Below are 18,265 nucleotides of genomic sequence, written 5' to 3'. Positions count from 1 at the left end.
GACTGAACCCTTAATGGAAAGTAGCTACCATGAACTAAGCTTTTAATAGTCAGTCTATTCATTTCCTGTATTTAAAAAAAAGGAAGAAAGAAAAAGGTATATTTTATCTAAAACTCATAAGGGCTAAATGACATAAGTGAGTGAGAGAAAATGGAAATGAACATTCATTCCAAACAGAACATTCCAAATATACTAATGTCTTTGTACTAACCTTGGTATTCTTTGCATAAACAAGAAGATAAATGAAGTAAAAGAGAAAATGTAATTAAAATACACTCAGTAAATAATGTACGTAAAATTAAATAACATAAGGTGTCAGCATCATCCCTAAGGCATTCTGTTATTTTCATTTTAGCTTCTATTTGAAGAGCTTGGCTTGCAGTGATCTATGATGACCACTGGATGGAAGTGTTGTCAAACATCTGGCGCACTCACCGAGGGAGAGGTGGCGGCCGACAGCAGTGGGAGGATTCCTCCGCACGCGATGATGATGTTATCCGCCATCTGCGAGATCAGGTGAATAGTGTTGTGTACAAAGATTATGTTCTCATTGCTGTTGACAAAGTCCATGATGGATTTTGTGGAATGACTGTGAGGGGCAAGAGTAAGAGAAAGACAAAAACAGAGATGAACATTTAACAAAGTAGATTTGTGTTGATTATCACTACATAAGAGTAGACAGCGTAATGTTTCTGACATCTGACAAAAAATAAAAAATAAAAATTTGCCTATTGACAGAATTACAGTTCATTTCACATAGAAAACTAATTTCTACTATACAAAAAACACCAGAAAACAGTATTAGAAAATTAGACTGCACTAGGACCTTGTTTGAGTCAGATGAAGTATGACATCTACTCTGCAGTCAGGGTAAATTGTAGACACTGACCTTCTCCAAATGTGTACGTCTGCTTCTAGGGCAAAGAGCAGATCCGTAAGTAAACGCTGGTGCATTGGGGACCACTTGAACTCTGGGATACGGAACATGGTGGTGCGGGGACCAGGACTGAACTGTCGACGCTGCTCTTCTGTCATCGGCATGCCTCTAAAACCCAGGTCTACTCGCAGATCTCTATCCAGATGACTACCAGAACGGCCGTGCAAACTCTGAAAGCAAAGAAGTGAAAATGTATATGGCATTGGTAGATTTCGAGAGGTGTAGTAAAGGGGCGGTTGTGTAAATGGCATGTGCAGTGGCATGGTAATATTGTGTTCGTCCTTGCAAAAAAAAAAACATGCTGGGAACATCTTTAAAGATTTATATTTTCTTTAAAAAGCCAGCTGTAAGCACAAGGTATGACATTTCTTGAGGCACGTTTTTTTTGTTTGTTTGTTTTAAGCTGGTTTTGCCAAGCTGCAGAATGCATCTCCCTCTAGGGTCTTCGATATATCACACAAAACCTCAAAAGCAAGTCTGGCAGGCATAAAAACGTAAAAGAATGAACCCTCTTAAATGTGAATGTTATTTTAAACAAATTCTGTCATTCAAACAACAGAAAATACCAATATCAATATAATGATGTCAAATAAAAAAGTGACATCTTAAAACAGCCATGGCATACATTTCAACGAGTCAACAATATATTTAAGATATTTTAACTGAAAGGCTGAACTGTTTTCAGCACAGCTGCACAAATGTAAGGTAAATTCATTACATTAAAGGATGTAAAAAATAAAAAAAATAAAATACAAGTAATATTGTGAAATATTATTTCAATTTAAAATAAATGTTTTCTATTTTAATATGCTTTAAAATTTAATTTATTCCTGTGGAGAAAAGATGAATTTTCAGCAGCCATTACTCCAGTCTTCAGTGTCACATGATCCTTCAAAAATCATTCTAAGATGCTGATTTGTTGCTCAAGAAACATTCTTGTTATCATCAATGTTGAAAACAATTGTGCAGTTTAACAATATTGTAGAAAACTGATACACGTTTTCAGGATGCTTGGATAAATAGCAAGTTTAAAAGAACAGAATTCATTTTTACTGAACTTATTATTACATCATGTATTATTATCGAAATCTTTTGGAACATTAACAATGCCTTTACTGTGTTCAATTTCATGCATCCTTGCCGAGTAGATGTATTAATTTCTTTAATAAATAAATAGATATAGTCCTGTTGTTGATTTTTTTTTAAATAACTAATCGATTTTTTTAAATCATTCAAGATTAATCATGCCTAACATTAAAGTTTTTTAAAAACTTTATTTAAAATAACTTCTATTTGAAGGGAACTTAAAACAATCTTCACATAAACCCATTATAATAAATGTCATATTTACCTGAGCAAGAAGGAAATATAGAGAAATTGAATAAAGTTATCAAGCACTACATTTTAAGTTAAATATAGTTGAATCCTTAAAGCTACAAAAGTTACAGATTTTCTCTTTTTTCTTTTGTTCTTTGATTAAGAGACATCACAGCAGGATCATTAGGTTATTTGGCTGCTATTACTTTAAGAGCTGCCTCTGCTGAACGTGATGTGACTCTGACACACATGCTCGTAGTTTCATTTGAGTTTTAATATGACATGATTCAGGCAACAGAGCACGCCGCCATATTTTTGCATGCAAATGAAGAGCAGGCACTACGCGCAGCACATCTGTGCATCTGAGAGTGCATCTGAAAAGTGTCCTGCTTGATGTGGTTGTAAAGATGTTCCACTTATAAATAAAAGCAATTCTTTTCAAGAAGCAGCTGTTGTTAGTAGGGTGGTCTATCCTATCTCCGCCCCTTTGTTAACTAAGTTAAATATTTTTAACTTTGTTAAACTGAAATCATTAATTGCATGAGTTAACATGTTGATTTTGACTGTACAAAAAATGAATAAATAAATAAATGTACTGACCCCTAGACTAGTACAAATTACCAACATCTACAGTAGAGTTACCTGTGTTGTAGCAGTAGTCTGAATCTTCTTCACCTCTTTATCTCTGCCATCATCTGATTTCTCTGTGTCTGATGTGGTGCTGGTAACATCTGCAGTGCTCTTTACCCCAGAAACCCCTGGCTCCAGATCTACTGTCACCGTCTCTATCTGCCCTGGGCATTTAGACAGGCTTTTCCCTTCAGAGACACTAAAACCACTCATCTTAAAGCTGTCATCCTCCAAAGCTGTTGGATTAGCGTCCAGCTCTTTCGAGCTCTTCGCCATGAGAGCCAAAAGCCCAAGGTCTGCACTAGAGCTTGTATGGACCTGAGGTTCCACTCCTGAGAGCGGAAGAGGTTCAGAAGGTCCCATTTCAGGAAGGAGGTTTTCTCCCGAGCTGACCGCCATCGTGCCAAAGAGAAAGGTGTTGTTGCTGGGAATGGCATCTTTCTCGTCAGCCAGTGTGATGAGAGGACCAGAGTTCTTGTCTTCTATGGTGGCTTTGGGTACCAGAACGCTGTTTACGCTGCTGTTTAGCTTCTCCACTGCAGCTGAGTAGACGTTATCCAGAAGAGAGTCCACTTCCACCAAGCCTCCATTCTCAGTGACAGGCAGGAGGTCCATGTCGTCCATCTTGACCTCTGTGGCCTCAACTTTCTCAGCTTTGATATCTACAAGCAGGTCATGAACTTCCGCATGGACACCTGGTGCTGGGTTCTCCTCATCCAAACATTTATTTTCAGACAAGAGGTTCCGCCCCGATTCAGTCGTCTCTGGTTCATCCGCTTCACTCTCAGGAGTCTGAGTTTGGGAATCCGGGTCCAGCTCCAGAGTGCCTTTAATGGCCGAAGCCTGGGCAGAAAGCCCCGAAATGGTGCTGACAAGCCCCTTCTTCCCTTTCTTTATGTTCTCCTCTTCCTGTCGCTGGTATTCCTCATACATTTTAGCTAAATATTCCTTGTGAGCTTCATATGTCACCTGCCAAACAAAGAGTTGTGACAAATTTAGACTTCTGAAATACAAACTTATCTATCTATCTATCTATCTATCTATCTATCTATCTATCTATCTATCTATCTATCTATCTATCTATCTATCTATCTATCTATCCCATCTACATATCTGGTTATGATGACACAAAACAAATGTATCCATCCATCCATCTATAAATCTGCCTTGACTAATGTTGCTTTTTAAATGTAAAGATATATAAATGTAAATAAAAAAAAAAAAATGTATGCATTTAGCAGATGCTTTTATCAAAAAGTTACTTACAGTGCATTCAGGCTATCAATTTTTACCTATCATGTGTTCCCGGGGAATCGAACCTCCAACCTTGCGCTTGACAAGCAATGCTCTACCACTTGAGCTACAGGAACACTATATATATATTAAATGAAATATCATTTTCCGTTCATTTAATTTCTAGTTCCTTACGTTAACACTTGTATTGTATTCTAAATAAAATTCTCACACATTTGGAACCCACTTTTCATCCGGATTATATCGGCCATCCCTGCTTTCTAGATATCCATATCAATACTGACCAATGGAAAATCTCCCAAGTTGTACCACTATACTGTTGTACAGCTGATGAAAACTGTTTATTTACTTTGGAGTGGGCTATGGAAAGTGTGTCCACCCACACACGCCAGCCGCCCCACTCGTGCTTGATGGCATGGTAGAGAAGAATCCGGAAGATGTTGTAAACCATCTCGGTGATCTTCTGCTCCTCTGAGTTCTTAGGGTTAATGTAGCCGAGAGAGAACATCCAATCCTGCCAAACGGAACACTGCAGCAGACACCTGTCACGCAGAAAATGAGATGGATTAAGCTCGCGGCAGTCACTCGTGTTAAATCCTCCCTCTCCTCCGCAAACATCTTTTTCAACATCCTCAAACGACATTCAATGTTAGAACCTAATTCACGAACCGACAAGTAACACAAAGCAATTTCAGCCCCAACCTCCATTAAACTTCAGATCTGCGAGGTAATGCTAAGAATGACTGGCAGCTATTTGAATAACACCTGAAGCACTTTGTGTTATTCACTGTCATTTTTTTTTTCTCGGTGCATTGTGGCATAATAAATGGACCTTTGACTGAGGCAGAATGAATTAAGCTTGTTCCTTTTGCTGAAACACTCTGGGTTATAAGATTGCGGTAAGGATGATTTAATTTCGAACCCATCCCTACCGGCTAGCTACGGCTTGTAAACCATCGTTACAGGATTGGTTCACCCTGAAATGAAAATCGTCATATTTTACTCACCCAACTTTCCTTATTCAGTGGAACACAAAAGGAACATTTTTGATGAATTGAATTTGTCGCTTTACAATGGAAATGAATGGGGATTTCAAGGCTTTCAAGGGACTTTACAAAAAGGACTCCAATAAAAGTGGGCCAAACTAATTCTGCATTATATTCAAAGTCTTTCAAAGTCGCACAATCGATCTGTGTGAGGAATAAATCAAAACTGAATTTGTTATCTACAGTAAAGCTTGACATCTGCACTAGTTCTCATTGAGTTATGACTGAACTAGTTCACAAAACTGATCTGGGCTGCATTTCCTAAAAGCATCATAAGCAGATCATAGCAACTGTTGGCACCAATGGTTCCTACAGTCTATTTAAGCTTAAAATGCTTTAGATTTGTTCAAGAATTTGACTAATTATAATTCTTGACTCAATGATCTTTCACAGAATTAACTAAACGAAAGGGAAGATTGGAAAAGTGGAAAAACAACTTGGAGATTTTCCTCACAAATATATTGTATGGCTTCAGAAGGAGTTGTGTGAAACACTTTTATGATGCTTCTGCATCCTTTTTGAAGCTTGAAACCCTCGTTCCTTATTCACTGTAATTGCATATGGAGAACAGTGTGCAGCGCAGTCTTCATAATCATTTCTTTAGCATTTCACAGAAGAAAAAAGCCTTGGAACGACACAAGGATGAGTAAATGATGACACCATTTTTATTTCAGATGACCTATTCCATTAATAGAGAAGATAAATGTCTGGTCTAGTCACCATCTAGTGTTTACAGATCTTTCAGAAAAGCACTTTGGAAACATAATGACTTCATCTAGTTTAAAAAGCTTCTTCCCTTCAGTTCTGAGTGGCTCAGTGTAGAACTTAATGACGGAGATGATGAAACGTAATAATAACAGCCAATTGAGATTTCAGCACACACTGGGCGGCTGATTAACTGCCAGTCTTGTGACGGCACAGAGGAGCACGTTGCATATGGCTTTTGGAGAGAAGAAAAGGAAAACCAGCGGCCATAGGACAGCAGCGAAATTGGTGTGGACTCGAATGTGTCACTGAAACATCTGCTGCGAGAGAAACACTGGATTATTAAGCGTCACAGGGGTGCCCGTTAAACACAACAACAAGGGAGAACGTCACTCTTTTTTTCCACTCTCCTTTCTGGTCCGTTCACAAGGCGTTTAATTGCTGTCATGGGGGAAAGGGTGAGAAAAGAAGAGACCCTCACCGTCTGTTCTCACGGCTGTTACTGAAGAGTTTGATCATGTCAGACAGGAAGAGACGGCGCACCTCCATCAGGTCTGCGCTGGGTGTGGAGCTCTTCAACAGTGTGGCCACCACCTTAAGAATCACTGAGAACAACCAATGGAAGAACAAGCATTAATCACTCAAGAATTTTGTCTGATTGGCACAGATGCGGACCAATGAGCATGCATGCGGTCTCACTAACTGACACAAATGAATTGAGCATCACTGGCTGAAGTCTATGTGCAGAAGAAAACGTTTAATCATTCGCTAGTAAACTTTTAACTTCCACAGATGACAGTAAGTGTATTAGCACCTGGCCACAAAATGAATAAATGAGCTGACAGAAAGAATTACTTGGGTTCTGGATCTTCACAGTAGAGTCGGGCTCAGCATGTGGCTTGTGGACGACCTGCGTGCAAACCTGCTCTGTCAAAATCTAGACAGGAAACGGATCAGATGGGACTCTTGAATGAATCTAAAAACAGGTATATGCAGCATAAATCATCATGCAATTTAAGTAACTTGAAAGATTGCAGGGATTGAAAAAGTGAAAAGTGAAAGTTGTGACATTTGCCAAGTATGGTAACCCATACTCGGAATCGGTGCTCTGCATTTAACCCATCCAAGTGCACACACACAGCAGTGAGAAGTGAACACACTGTGAACACACACACGGAGCAGTGGGCAGCTATAGATACAGCGCCCGGGGAGCAACTGGGGGTTCAGTGCTTGCTCAAGGGCACTTCAGCCATGAGTATTGAGAGTGGAAGAGAGTGCTGTGCATTGACTCCCTCCCACCTTCAACTCCTGCCAGCACCAAGACTCAAACTTGAGACCTTTGGCTTACAAGTCCAAGTCTCTAACCATTAGGCCACAGCTGCCCCAGAAGAGGTGGCTTGACCCCAATGCGATTTTCATTTTAATAACTGACTAAGCATCAGTTATTAAAATGGCTTAAAATCTGCAAACTCTACTTAAATATTTTGTATAATGCAAAACAGTAAACAGTAAAAAGTTAGACATGTAAAAACTAACTAAATTCTATCATTAAATCATAGAATCATTAAAAAATTCATCGCGGTTCCCACAAAAATATTAGGCAGCACAAATGTTTCATGTGACACTGAAGACTGGAGTAATGCCTGCTGAAAATTCAGCTTTGCCATCACAGGAATACATTCGATCTTACAATATATTAAAACAGAACCAGTTATTTTAAATTGTAATAATATTTGACAATATTACTCTTTACTGTATTAAATAAATGTAGCCTTGGTGAGCATAAGAGACTTCTTTCAAAAACATTTAAAAATCAAACCCATTTAATTTTTACCATTAGTCTATATAATATAATAACATTAAATAACATATATATATATATATATATATATATATATATATATATAATATATATAATTTTATATATAATATATATAATTTTAGTTTTGTATATTTTTATATTAACCTGAATATTTCGTAAAAAAGACTGTAATGCTGTATTGAGATCCAGAATAGAAATAACCACCTTATTACCTCATATAGTGTGTTGTACGTAGTTATCGACAGTGTGTTGGAGTGCAGCATGAGTCGTTCCCCAAGAAGAGTGAAGAGACTGTTTGTGTGCATGATTTCCACCTTCCTCCTGTTACACACCACAAACACACAGAAAACATACTGTAGTTAAAATACAAACTTTCTTACACCTCACAGCTAATGTCAAGCTATCAGGAACAGGCCTTGATGGCGACTGAGCTTGGCACCTTTTGCAGGGTTTCAGGTACCTTCAGTTTTTTTTCCCCACATAATAACGATGCAGCCACCTCTGTGGTCTCGTACTGGGAGATTTGTGATGTTCACAATCACAAAATATCCAGCAGCACATCATGCTGAGGTACTGTCAGGATGCTAAGCCTCCTAAACCCAGTCCTGCCCAACAGCAGGTACAGACAAATGGGGACTGTACAGTAAAATGACAAGCAGAAAAGAGTATGTTTTAAAGTGCCTGTGAGCAGTCAGGATGGTAACCACTCAACGGTGGATACGCTAATGATGACAAAAAGCAAATGTGGATTTTATGTGCACTCTAGGCTAACGGCTGTACAAGTCTGCAAATGTCAGTGGGCTTGTAAAGCTCTAAAAACAGCTCAGATGGCCTTTATATTTTTCTAAGTGTTCATTTAAGGGAAACGGCCTCACACACGCACTTACACTCACACTAATGCACACACACACATATATATGCTGTATGTTCAGATATATATATACAGGGTAGACCTGACAATATATAGTGTGCAATGGATTTTTAAATAACACTGTACATGTACTTGCATCAGTGGGCAGGAATGCTTTATTTATATGTAAGCATGACACGCAAACATTATGTAATGCAAAATACAGAGCATAAAGTGAAGATGAGGTGTTTATGGTTGCAGAGCAACATCAGATCTTAAAACATTAATAAAAATGACATGAGGTCATGAGTGTTAATCAGCTATTAGGTTCATTCAGTCAGAAAAAAATAACAACAGTTTAAAGCTTTTTTTGAGTCTCATTCTTTACACAATGTGATGCTGTTTTTGGACTGATCCTAGACTAATACATTTTTTATGAATAATGGTATCTTTTGGTTTGCATCCATCGAGTTTCAGATTAAAAAAAGGTTAAAATGAAAGAAAACATATCATTCAAAACATGCATTACACATCATTATTATTATACGTATTTTTATTTTATTTTTATATTATATTATATTTTTATTTTTCAATTCCAAATAAATAAATCAAGAAATACAGTAAAAATTATTATTAGAAATCATAATTTAAAATACACTAGTGTTCAAAGTCTTATTTTTCTCAGAAGCAACTTCTTTAGCTTTGCCATCATGGGAATAAATTACATTTGACAATATATTAAAATATAAATCACTTATTTAAAATATTACTCTTTCCTGTATCTTTGATTAAATAAATGCAGCCTCAGTGACCCATACATACATAGGTTACATACATTTTTTATTTAAATATTATACATTTTAGTTTTGTATATTATTTTATATTAACCTGAATATTCTGTAATGCTGTATTGAGATCGCAAAAATAAATATCTTTAAATTACCAATAATAATTATAATAAAAAATAAAAATGACTTATGAAAAACTTTGGAATAATTAAGAATAAAGAAGCAGGAAAAATATATATTCAACACTGATAACAATAAGAGATGTAGCAGCAAATCAGAATGTTATAATGATTTCTGAAGGATCATGTGACACTGAAGACTGGAGTAATGGCTTTTGAAAATACAGCTTTGCCATCATAGAAATAAATTACATTTTAAAATATATTCAAACTGTAATTTTAAATTGTAATATTATTTTATAATATTGCTGATTTTATTGTATTTTTCATCAAAAACGCAGCCTTGGTGAACATATGAGACTCCATCAAACTTTTGACCACTTGTGTAATAATTTATTAAAAATTATTGATAATAATGAAATACTTAAAATGACATACACCTACAGTAGAAATAAAACTGCAATATAAATACACACTCACAAACAGCAACATACACAATCACACACTAGTTAAATTTTAAGGCTTCTAGTTAGAGTATTTCACTATACTGTAAGTACCAAAAGCCCTGGAGCCATAGAAGAACACTTCAAATAGTCAGAAGAACTTACAGATTACTGAAAGGGACTCTGTCCTTATGCAACCACAAATTTCACCTTGTCGGATACACTTGAGATAAAGATGATGACTCTTGGAAGGCTTCATTGTAAATATGTCTCTGGGAAAGAGAAGAATAGATGTACTCACTTGTGGCCTAAGTGTTTGAGGAAATATGCCAGAACTTTCAGAGCCTGAACTCGGATGCTTTCACTCTTAGAAGCCAGTAGTTTGTACACCACCCTGAAAAGCAATGAAATTAAATTAGAACTAAAAAAAGAAATATTCTTAATTATTTCACTAACATTTTGTCAAAAGTCAAGAAACAGTGGGAAAGTGCCAAACACTTTCTGTTTCAATGTGGCTGCTGCTAAAAGAATTAGAATCTGGCAGATAATAATATAATACTCAAGAGGAAATGGCATTGTGTAAAGCACCATGAAGCTGTTCATCAAAGTCATATCAGTTATTTTAAGCCAAACCCAAAACTTCAAAAAGCAAATAACTCTATCAAATCCATCTATATTTCATTAGCTTGACATGCAGAGTGTGAGCTTTATCCTGCTTGTCAGAAAAAAATAAATAAATATGAAAATATCATTGCAATTCCTATGTTGAGTCTTGTGAATAATTCATGATTTTATCATGTAGGCAAACTCCATCATCGCAGACAAGATGAAATATAATGAAATTTGACTGTGTGTGTGCGTGTGCGTGTGTGTGGAGTAAAAGGCTGGAGTGAACTCAGATCTCACCGGATGCCGTTCCTCTTGTCAAATGCGGGAATCATGGAGGCTGGGTGCTCAGACATAAGGGCCACCAGCAGCTGAAGAACATCATGGAGATTCTCATCCTGAACAGATTAAAACATATAAGCATTTTAATGCTAAATTTTATTCAACTACAAAACCAAAGTTAAACATTTGTACAGGTGTAAATATTCTTTAATGGGGCTATTTTCTACATTTTAAAACAACTTAATAATAGGCATATTGAAAAATAAATTTCTGGGATGCTCAAACAGTACTAAATGAGTCTATATATATATATATATATATATATATATATATATATATATATATATATATATATATATATATATATATATATATATATATATATATATTTTATGTTTTTGAAAGACTCCTACACTCATACCAAGGCAACATTTATTTGAAGAAAAATTCAGTATATTCAGTAAAACGGTAATGTTAATATTATTACAATTTTAAATCATAAAAAAATAATAATAATTGGATTCTTTAATTAATAGAACGTCCAAAAGAACATAATTTTTACAGTATGTGTCTGGTTATTGGGTGATTTTTCTTAACAATCCGGCCCAAATTAAACATTTAAGAAAATAGCTAAAAATAATGTTTTATTTTAGTTCTAAAATAAATAAATACATTTTATTAATTTGAATTCAAATTAGGTTTATTGATTTTAAAATAATTAGACTTTCACAGGCACAATTTTAATTGTCTAAGGTACTAATTTCATGAGTTGAGGGGAAAAGAATTATTAGAATCAAAATTATTTACTTGACACTTTTAATAATTCAGTTCTGCATAAACCCTTTATTTTTACTTACTGTACATTTTTAAAACAGTGTTCTGTATAAACTATGTATACCAAAGAAAACATAACTAATAGGATTTCAGATGTAAGCCTGAAGCTTAATTTTCATTATTGAAGGTACTGTACAATGCAAAAGGAAGTCATTGGGTTACTGATTTTACATTTCAACAGTCAAATATCCTTAAGTGGCATAAATTTGGGCACTTTTAAAAACATAATAAAAAAAGGAAGTCTTCTACAACAGATATATATCAGATTCCAAGAGTCTGCCGAGGGAAAACGTCTCTAAGTTATGCATGTAGCCATGGTTCCCCAAGGTAACGAGACACTGCATCGAAACACCTTCAGAGTGACAATGCTCTGAATCACATGTGTAATCAGGCCAATGGATTGGTGAGATGTCACGGGCTGGGTGACATAGAAAACAGGAAGCTTAAAAGCTTGTGCGGTGGATAAAGCAGCAGCTTCTGGGAAATGAAATAAGCCCTCGCAGGGATGCTGGAATCATGGTTATATGTATAGCATAGATACATTTGTCTTCAGGAGCTCAAGCTGCATTGAAACGCTATGAGAACGAGTAAGCCCACATCACCAGACTTAAAAATCCATGGTTAGTGTGGAAGAGCAAAACAAAGGTGAGAGAAAGGGAGCCAGGAGTGGCGCAGAATGCAGGTAAGAACCTGACAAAGTGGGGTGAACATGCCACAGCATCCTGAAGGCCAACTTCTGAAGGAGTGAGCCTTGACCCCCAAGAGAGAAGGGAAAATAGCGGACTCTAAGCTATGAATATCATGATCCTGATGGGACTGTCCCTTGAAGAGCCGTTGAGAAGGGAAAATAGGTCCGTGAATACACAAGCCAGGCCAGAACGGGGCTACTGATAGAAGACTTGCCCCATCCCGGCGCAATCTCTCCAGAATTCCCGGGAGCAAATCAACCTTCAAATAACAAATTCCACCTCCAAATCTGCTTCATTACCTCAAGGTGAAGTTTCCATTTTCCAGGCATCGGGCCCTGCCTTGACAGGATGCCTTCACTTATATTGAGATGCCCAGGGATATAAACTGCTCTCAGTGAGAGGAGTTGACCCTGGGACCACACAAGGATCTGGTGTGCCAGCCTGTAATAGGGGAAAGAACGCAGACCTCCCTGGTTGTTAATGTAAGAGACCACCGCTGTGGTCATCAGTGATCTCTTAGGTATGGGAGAAATTGTTTCAATGCTAGAAACATGGCCAGGATCTCCAGGCAGTTGATGTGCCATGAAGGATGGCTACCGTTCCACAAACCACTGCATGAGCAGCCACTCATGACTACACCCCAGCCAGTGAGGGTGCGTCTGTCGCCAACGTTAAGTGGTGACAAGGAGCTCCCAGCAGCAGACAAGAGACAAGAACCAAAGGTTTTTTCCACATGTCTAAGGCACTAAGGCATAGCTGCATAACCTTGATTATGCAAAGCGGATTTCCTCATGGAGAAAACCCCTCGGTCTTGGGCCACCACTATAGGGGTCTCATGTACAACAGACTGTTATGAGGATCAGACTGAACCGAGCAGGAGACAATAGTGCCTGCATTGAGGTCAAATCCCCGCCCACGTCCAGATAAGTGATTCTCTGAAATGGAGAAAGCACACTTTTCTTGGCATTTAGTTTTAACCAATAGAACTAATATCAACAAAATGTTGATATACTTCAGTATGCGGATGTCCTGGGGTCACAGTGAAGCCAGAGCAGCATCCACAAATGTTCATGAAAGTGTGGGGTGAGAGTGCAAGGCTGAACAGAAGAACCAGATACTGCAAAGCTTCGCTCCCAAAAGCAAACCTCAGTGTTGGGGAAGGATGGAGAAATGGAAGTATAAGTCTTTTAGATCAATCGTGACAAACTCTGACTTGACCTGGGACACAACTTGATTGTGAGCATCCTGAACTCATCCTGGCTCAAATGATGCAGATCTAAAATGGGACGCAACCCTCCATCCTTCTTTGGAATGATGAAGTATCGGTGTAGAACCTGGACTCTCTGTTGAGAGGAAGGACCACCTAGATGGCCTCCTCCTCAAGAGAGTGTTTAATTGTTCCATTACCAGAGCCTGCTCGGGGCTCACCAGAGAGGGAAGTACCTAATTGAAATGAGGCAGTGGAGAACAGAATTGGATTCTGTAGCCTCTCTCTACAGTGTGCAGGACCCATTGAGACACATTTGGCAGAAGCTTCCACATTGCCAAAAAGTCTACTAAGGGAATCAGTTTCTCAAGACTGAACTCTGGTGTAATCAGAGCACCTAGATCAGTGCCCTAAAATGGAAAACCAGCAGGGAACAACCGCTCTAGCTGCTCTAGAGACCTCCTCGGAGGTAGCGAGCCCCCCAGCACCGCTACATTTTCGGGTGGATACTGAGAGTCATGTTCACTGGAGAACGATGTGCCCTTTAGCACTGGAGGTGGCAGGGTTGATAGACTGATCTCCTGACTGCACTGAGGAGAGACTGGCACCGTTTAATGAGGTGTACACCACTCTTCCCCTCAGGGGCCTGCCCTCAGAAGTCCTGAGCCATGGGCATCAGGACTTTCTATTGGCTGAATTCTCCAATTTTAAATGACTGTCTTCAGACTTATCATCTGCTTGGAAGATTTAGACTGACAGAACCAGAGACCATAGTGCCCTGAAGCACGGGAGGTGGCAGGATTGACAGACCGATCTCCTGAGGGCACTGAGGAGAAACGGGCACCATATAATGAGGTGTACACCACTTTTCCCTAGAGGGTGCCGGATCTCAAAAGTCTTTAGGCGTCAGGACGTTTTAGTCGAAGACTATCCAGCAAGAATGACGGTCCATAGATCAGCCTAAACATCCAATGTAATGTTTTTGAGCCCCCTCAAGAGCTAACTGTGTGTGCTCTGCTCCAAAACAGACTACACACAAATCACTTGGATCCCCAACCCCGAATTTAGCGAGGGCAGGGAGAACGCGTGACCCAAGAGCAGTCTGCTCATATGCAAACAATATCAATCTCCTCCGAGAAAGACAGCTGCAGCTGCTAGCTCTCACTCAAAGGGGGTAGAGACTGCAGCATGGGCTGCTGAACCCAGAGAGAGAGATCGCTAGATCTAGGTAGGAGAAAGGGTGAGCCCGTCTCCAACCCGTCAACTAAACGAATGTGCAATCTCAATTGCCGCCATGCCAGCAGCAGGACTGGAACCACAAACACGGACACCCTCCTCAAAGTGTGTCCGGCGGGAGTGGAGCTTTTGCAGTGGGAAGAAGCACAATCAGCCCCCTTGATAGCTGACTGTACGAGCTCCACTCCCAGGCAAACAACACACAAACTGTGTGTATCCCCACCCGTAACATGGGCAGGGAGGAACAGTCTAAAATGCTGCTTGCTCTTGCCCTTTTGAGAAGCATTAGAAAATATGCTTGTGCAACTGAGACAGACAACAATAAATAAGAATGACACACACACAGCGCTTGCTGAATGACAGAAATCTGCCACTATATACCCCACACATGCTGTTAAGCTTCCCGGTCTCTACATCACCCCGCCCGTCCTGCCCATCCATTGGACTGATAACACACGAGATTCAGAACGTGGTCATGTTGAAGGCATTCCCATAGCGTTTCGTCGCAGCTTGAGTTCCTGAGAGGGAACTGTAATACGGTAAAGACTCACCTCATGCATGGTCAGCAGGTAGTTGAGAATACTTTGAAGCTCATCTTCTTTAACACCTCGGTCCTGACGAATAAAAAACAAACAAGAAAATGCTGAGCAACGCTACTTTTTGCAATATGCTGTCGGTAAATACCCAACTGCACTTATAAGCTGCTACTGCCATCAGCATGCTGACAGACTATAAAATATAAATAGAAAGAAGAAAACACACATAATAACAATGAGTTCAAATTCAGTAAGGCTGTTTGTGTTTGCTGAAATTACTGTTCACAGCAAATTTGGGTCCTGACTTTTACAAGCTGTCTCTTATTATTAGGAAAGCATCATGAACTGTCTGTTTCTAGCAGTGCTGATAAATGTCCACGTTTCCTATTACTTCAAAAGCACAGGCAGCTTGAGAGCTAATTGTTGTTTGCTCGTGGTTTGGCTACCTGACAGATTTCTTGATATGGTAGCATTGGTCTGAACAAGTGTACTCTTTTTTCTACGGTCCTGTTAGAAAATGGTTAACAGCTGGGGCTGGTAAATGAGAACGAAAACCTGCCAAAGCTACAGCCCTAGAGCTGCTGTTTTCTGTACTTAATCAACACGTGTATTTGTGACAGGCACACAATTAAAAATGATAGATACATAGATTACACAATATCTGAATATAAATGCTGTTCACCTTTAGTATGAGCTGTTTGAGGAAGAGCAGCATGAAGGCTCTGAGGGAGGTGATCTCTTTCTGTGAGGGTCGAGGGCCGTCTGCAAACACAAAGTCATAGAGGAACTGTTACAACAAACTACACTACATCTCAAAAACTGTTATGTCTAATGTTTCACAGATATTGGCATTAAATTAATAGCAATAGTGTCAAAGAGAGCTGCGACACGGACAGTAGCTTCTGGCAGCCGAGAAGAGCTTTACGGAGGTCAGAGTTCTCAGAAGAAAAGCCAAGACCTTATTAACTCCAGATGGGAAGACAGCTAGAGTTCAACAGGCCACAGTTCATTTCAGTAACATCTGTGATGGTCTCTCATCCTCCTAGAGCTCCTTTTGAGCACAGTGTGCATGTGTGACAGCTTTTCATTTGCTGTTTTACTGGGAATGGCCTGAGCATTGATATAAAATGAAACACAAATTGATTAGCTGTCATGTTCACACATTCATCTTGGGAGGTCTGATCACCACCAATCATTCGTTACTACACTGTCTGAAATGATCAGCTCTGCTTCATTTAAGATGTCTCTTTCCCTATTCATTTGACAGCAGCGACAAGCAATTTTGAGAGAAATGACATGTCTCTTAAGGTTTCATTCATCAAGAACTGTAAAGCATAATTTCAGCAACTAGTGCAGTTTTTCCATTTACCTCAAAATAAATATCAACATGTTCAGATTTTGCTTCACTATATATTTCTGAATAAATGGAAGCAGTCCAGTTACTAATTGAAAATTCTGCTAAATATGTATTTAATATTAACACAAATATTAAATAATTTAAATAGTCATTCAATAAGCAGATTATATACAAATTTATTTTGTTTCAATCCTAGTTTTTGTTTTGTTTTGACACGTTTTAAATGTAAATATTCCATCATAATCATTTTATAGTGTTTTATTTATTTATTTATTTATTTTTACAATTTTAGTTGACTACTATGCACAAAATAAAATATAAAACCTTGGGGAACAGCAATTTTTCACCCAAACAAATGTTCAATTTTTATCCTGTAAAAAATAAATACATAAATAAATAATTCACACATGTATTAGACAGGTAAGATTAGCAAAATACATGTTCTGAAAACATCCTAAATGGCCCTAAAATAATAGATGAATATAAGTATTATTTGTCATAAGTATATTGAAGTTTTAGCTATTTTTAGAAGTGAATTATGCATGCTTTTGTAGACTGCTTTTTTTATTTTCTTTTTTTAAGAGACTGTTTACAATATTGCAGCATATTCACAATGTTACTGACACTACTAAAATGTAATTCCATGTATTAGCTTCATTGTGCAACATAGTATATGTTGCGGATGCAGCTGATTAATCTCATTTGCATAATATGCATTTATGCATTGCTAGCTCAGTTTACCAGTGTTCAGTGTTCACCTTAAGCAGGTTTTAGTTATTGTTGAAATACATATTTCTCCATTGTCTTCAATGCCGATGACGAAAACATTTTTCATCAATCATTTCATTGACGAGATAAGCATTGCTTTTATTTCAACAGATTAACTAGTTTATTAGAGTCTGCAGTGGCTTGTTCATTATCTTCATCATTCAGTGAAGTGACATTCAGCCAAGTATGGTGACCCATACTCAGAATTTGTGCTCTGCATTTAACCCATCCGAAATGCACACACACAGAGCAGTGAACACACACACACACTGTGAGCACACACCCGGAGCAGTGGGCAGCCATTTATGCTGCGGCGCCCGGGGAGCAGTTGGGGGTTCGATGCCTTGCTCAAGGGCATCTAAGTCGTGGTATTGAAGGTGGAGAGAGAGCACTGTACATGCACTCCCCCCACCCACAATTCCGTCCGGCCCGAGACTAGAACCCACAACCCTTCGATTGGGAGTCCAACCCTCTAACCAGTAGGCCACGACTTCCCATAAAGTTCAGTCAGTTTGATCGTTTTTAAAGCAAGCACTTTATAAAGTGAGATCATGGGATGTTACCAACCTGGTCAATCTGCTGAGTGATTACAGTACGGTATGCATTTTTCTCGAAATAATTCATCACTTGTCCAAACAAATTATTCCTAAAACTGCATTAAACCCGCATTAAAGCTAATATTAAACATATAATTGTATTAGTAAACACCAAAATCTGCAATCTAAGTGACTTTAGAACAACTGGCCATAAATTGGTGCCAAGTTTATCTCAAAATTAAGCAAAACAAAGGGAATTTATATATTTATATATATATTTTTTTTATTAATTTGCCTGTCTGC

At 38.3% G+C, this 18,265-nt stretch overlaps 1 protein-coding gene across 1 annotated transcript in view; it reads right to left on the bottom strand.

Moving 5' to 3' along the window:
• The window catches only part of LOC113072454 (neurobeachin-like), a 96,697-nt gene that overhangs the window by 29,455 nt on the left and 48,977 nt on the right, over positions 1–18,265 (bottom strand). The window contains exons 14-25 of the mRNA XM_026245435.1: positions 15,984–16,063; positions 15,317–15,379; positions 10,818–10,915; positions 10,213–10,305; positions 7,924–8,032; positions 6,745–6,826; positions 6,371–6,494; positions 4,488–4,680; positions 2,897–3,853; positions 890–1,107; positions 436–589; positions 212–220 (exon numbers count right to left, since the gene is read on the bottom strand). Of these exons, the coding sequence (XP_026101220.1) occupies positions 212–220; positions 436–589; positions 890–1,107; positions 2,897–3,853; positions 4,488–4,680; positions 6,371–6,494; positions 6,745–6,826; positions 7,924–8,032; positions 10,213–10,305; positions 10,818–10,915; positions 15,317–15,379; positions 15,984–16,063 (2,180 nt within the window). The remainder of the gene's footprint in view (positions 1–211; positions 221–435; positions 590–889; positions 1,108–2,896; positions 3,854–4,487; positions 4,681–6,370; positions 6,495–6,744; positions 6,827–7,923; positions 8,033–10,212; positions 10,306–10,817; positions 10,916–15,316; positions 15,380–15,983; positions 16,064–18,265) is intronic.

This window comes from Carassius auratus, unplaced genomic scaffold, assembly GCF_003368295.1.
Source record: "Carassius auratus strain Wakin unplaced genomic scaffold, ASM336829v1 scaf_tig00009122, whole genome shotgun sequence".
In the NCBI taxonomy this organism is placed as follows: Eukaryota; Metazoa; Chordata; class Actinopteri; order Cypriniformes; family Cyprinidae; genus Carassius; species Carassius auratus.
This window is presented reverse-complemented; position numbering and strand designations above follow the sequence as displayed.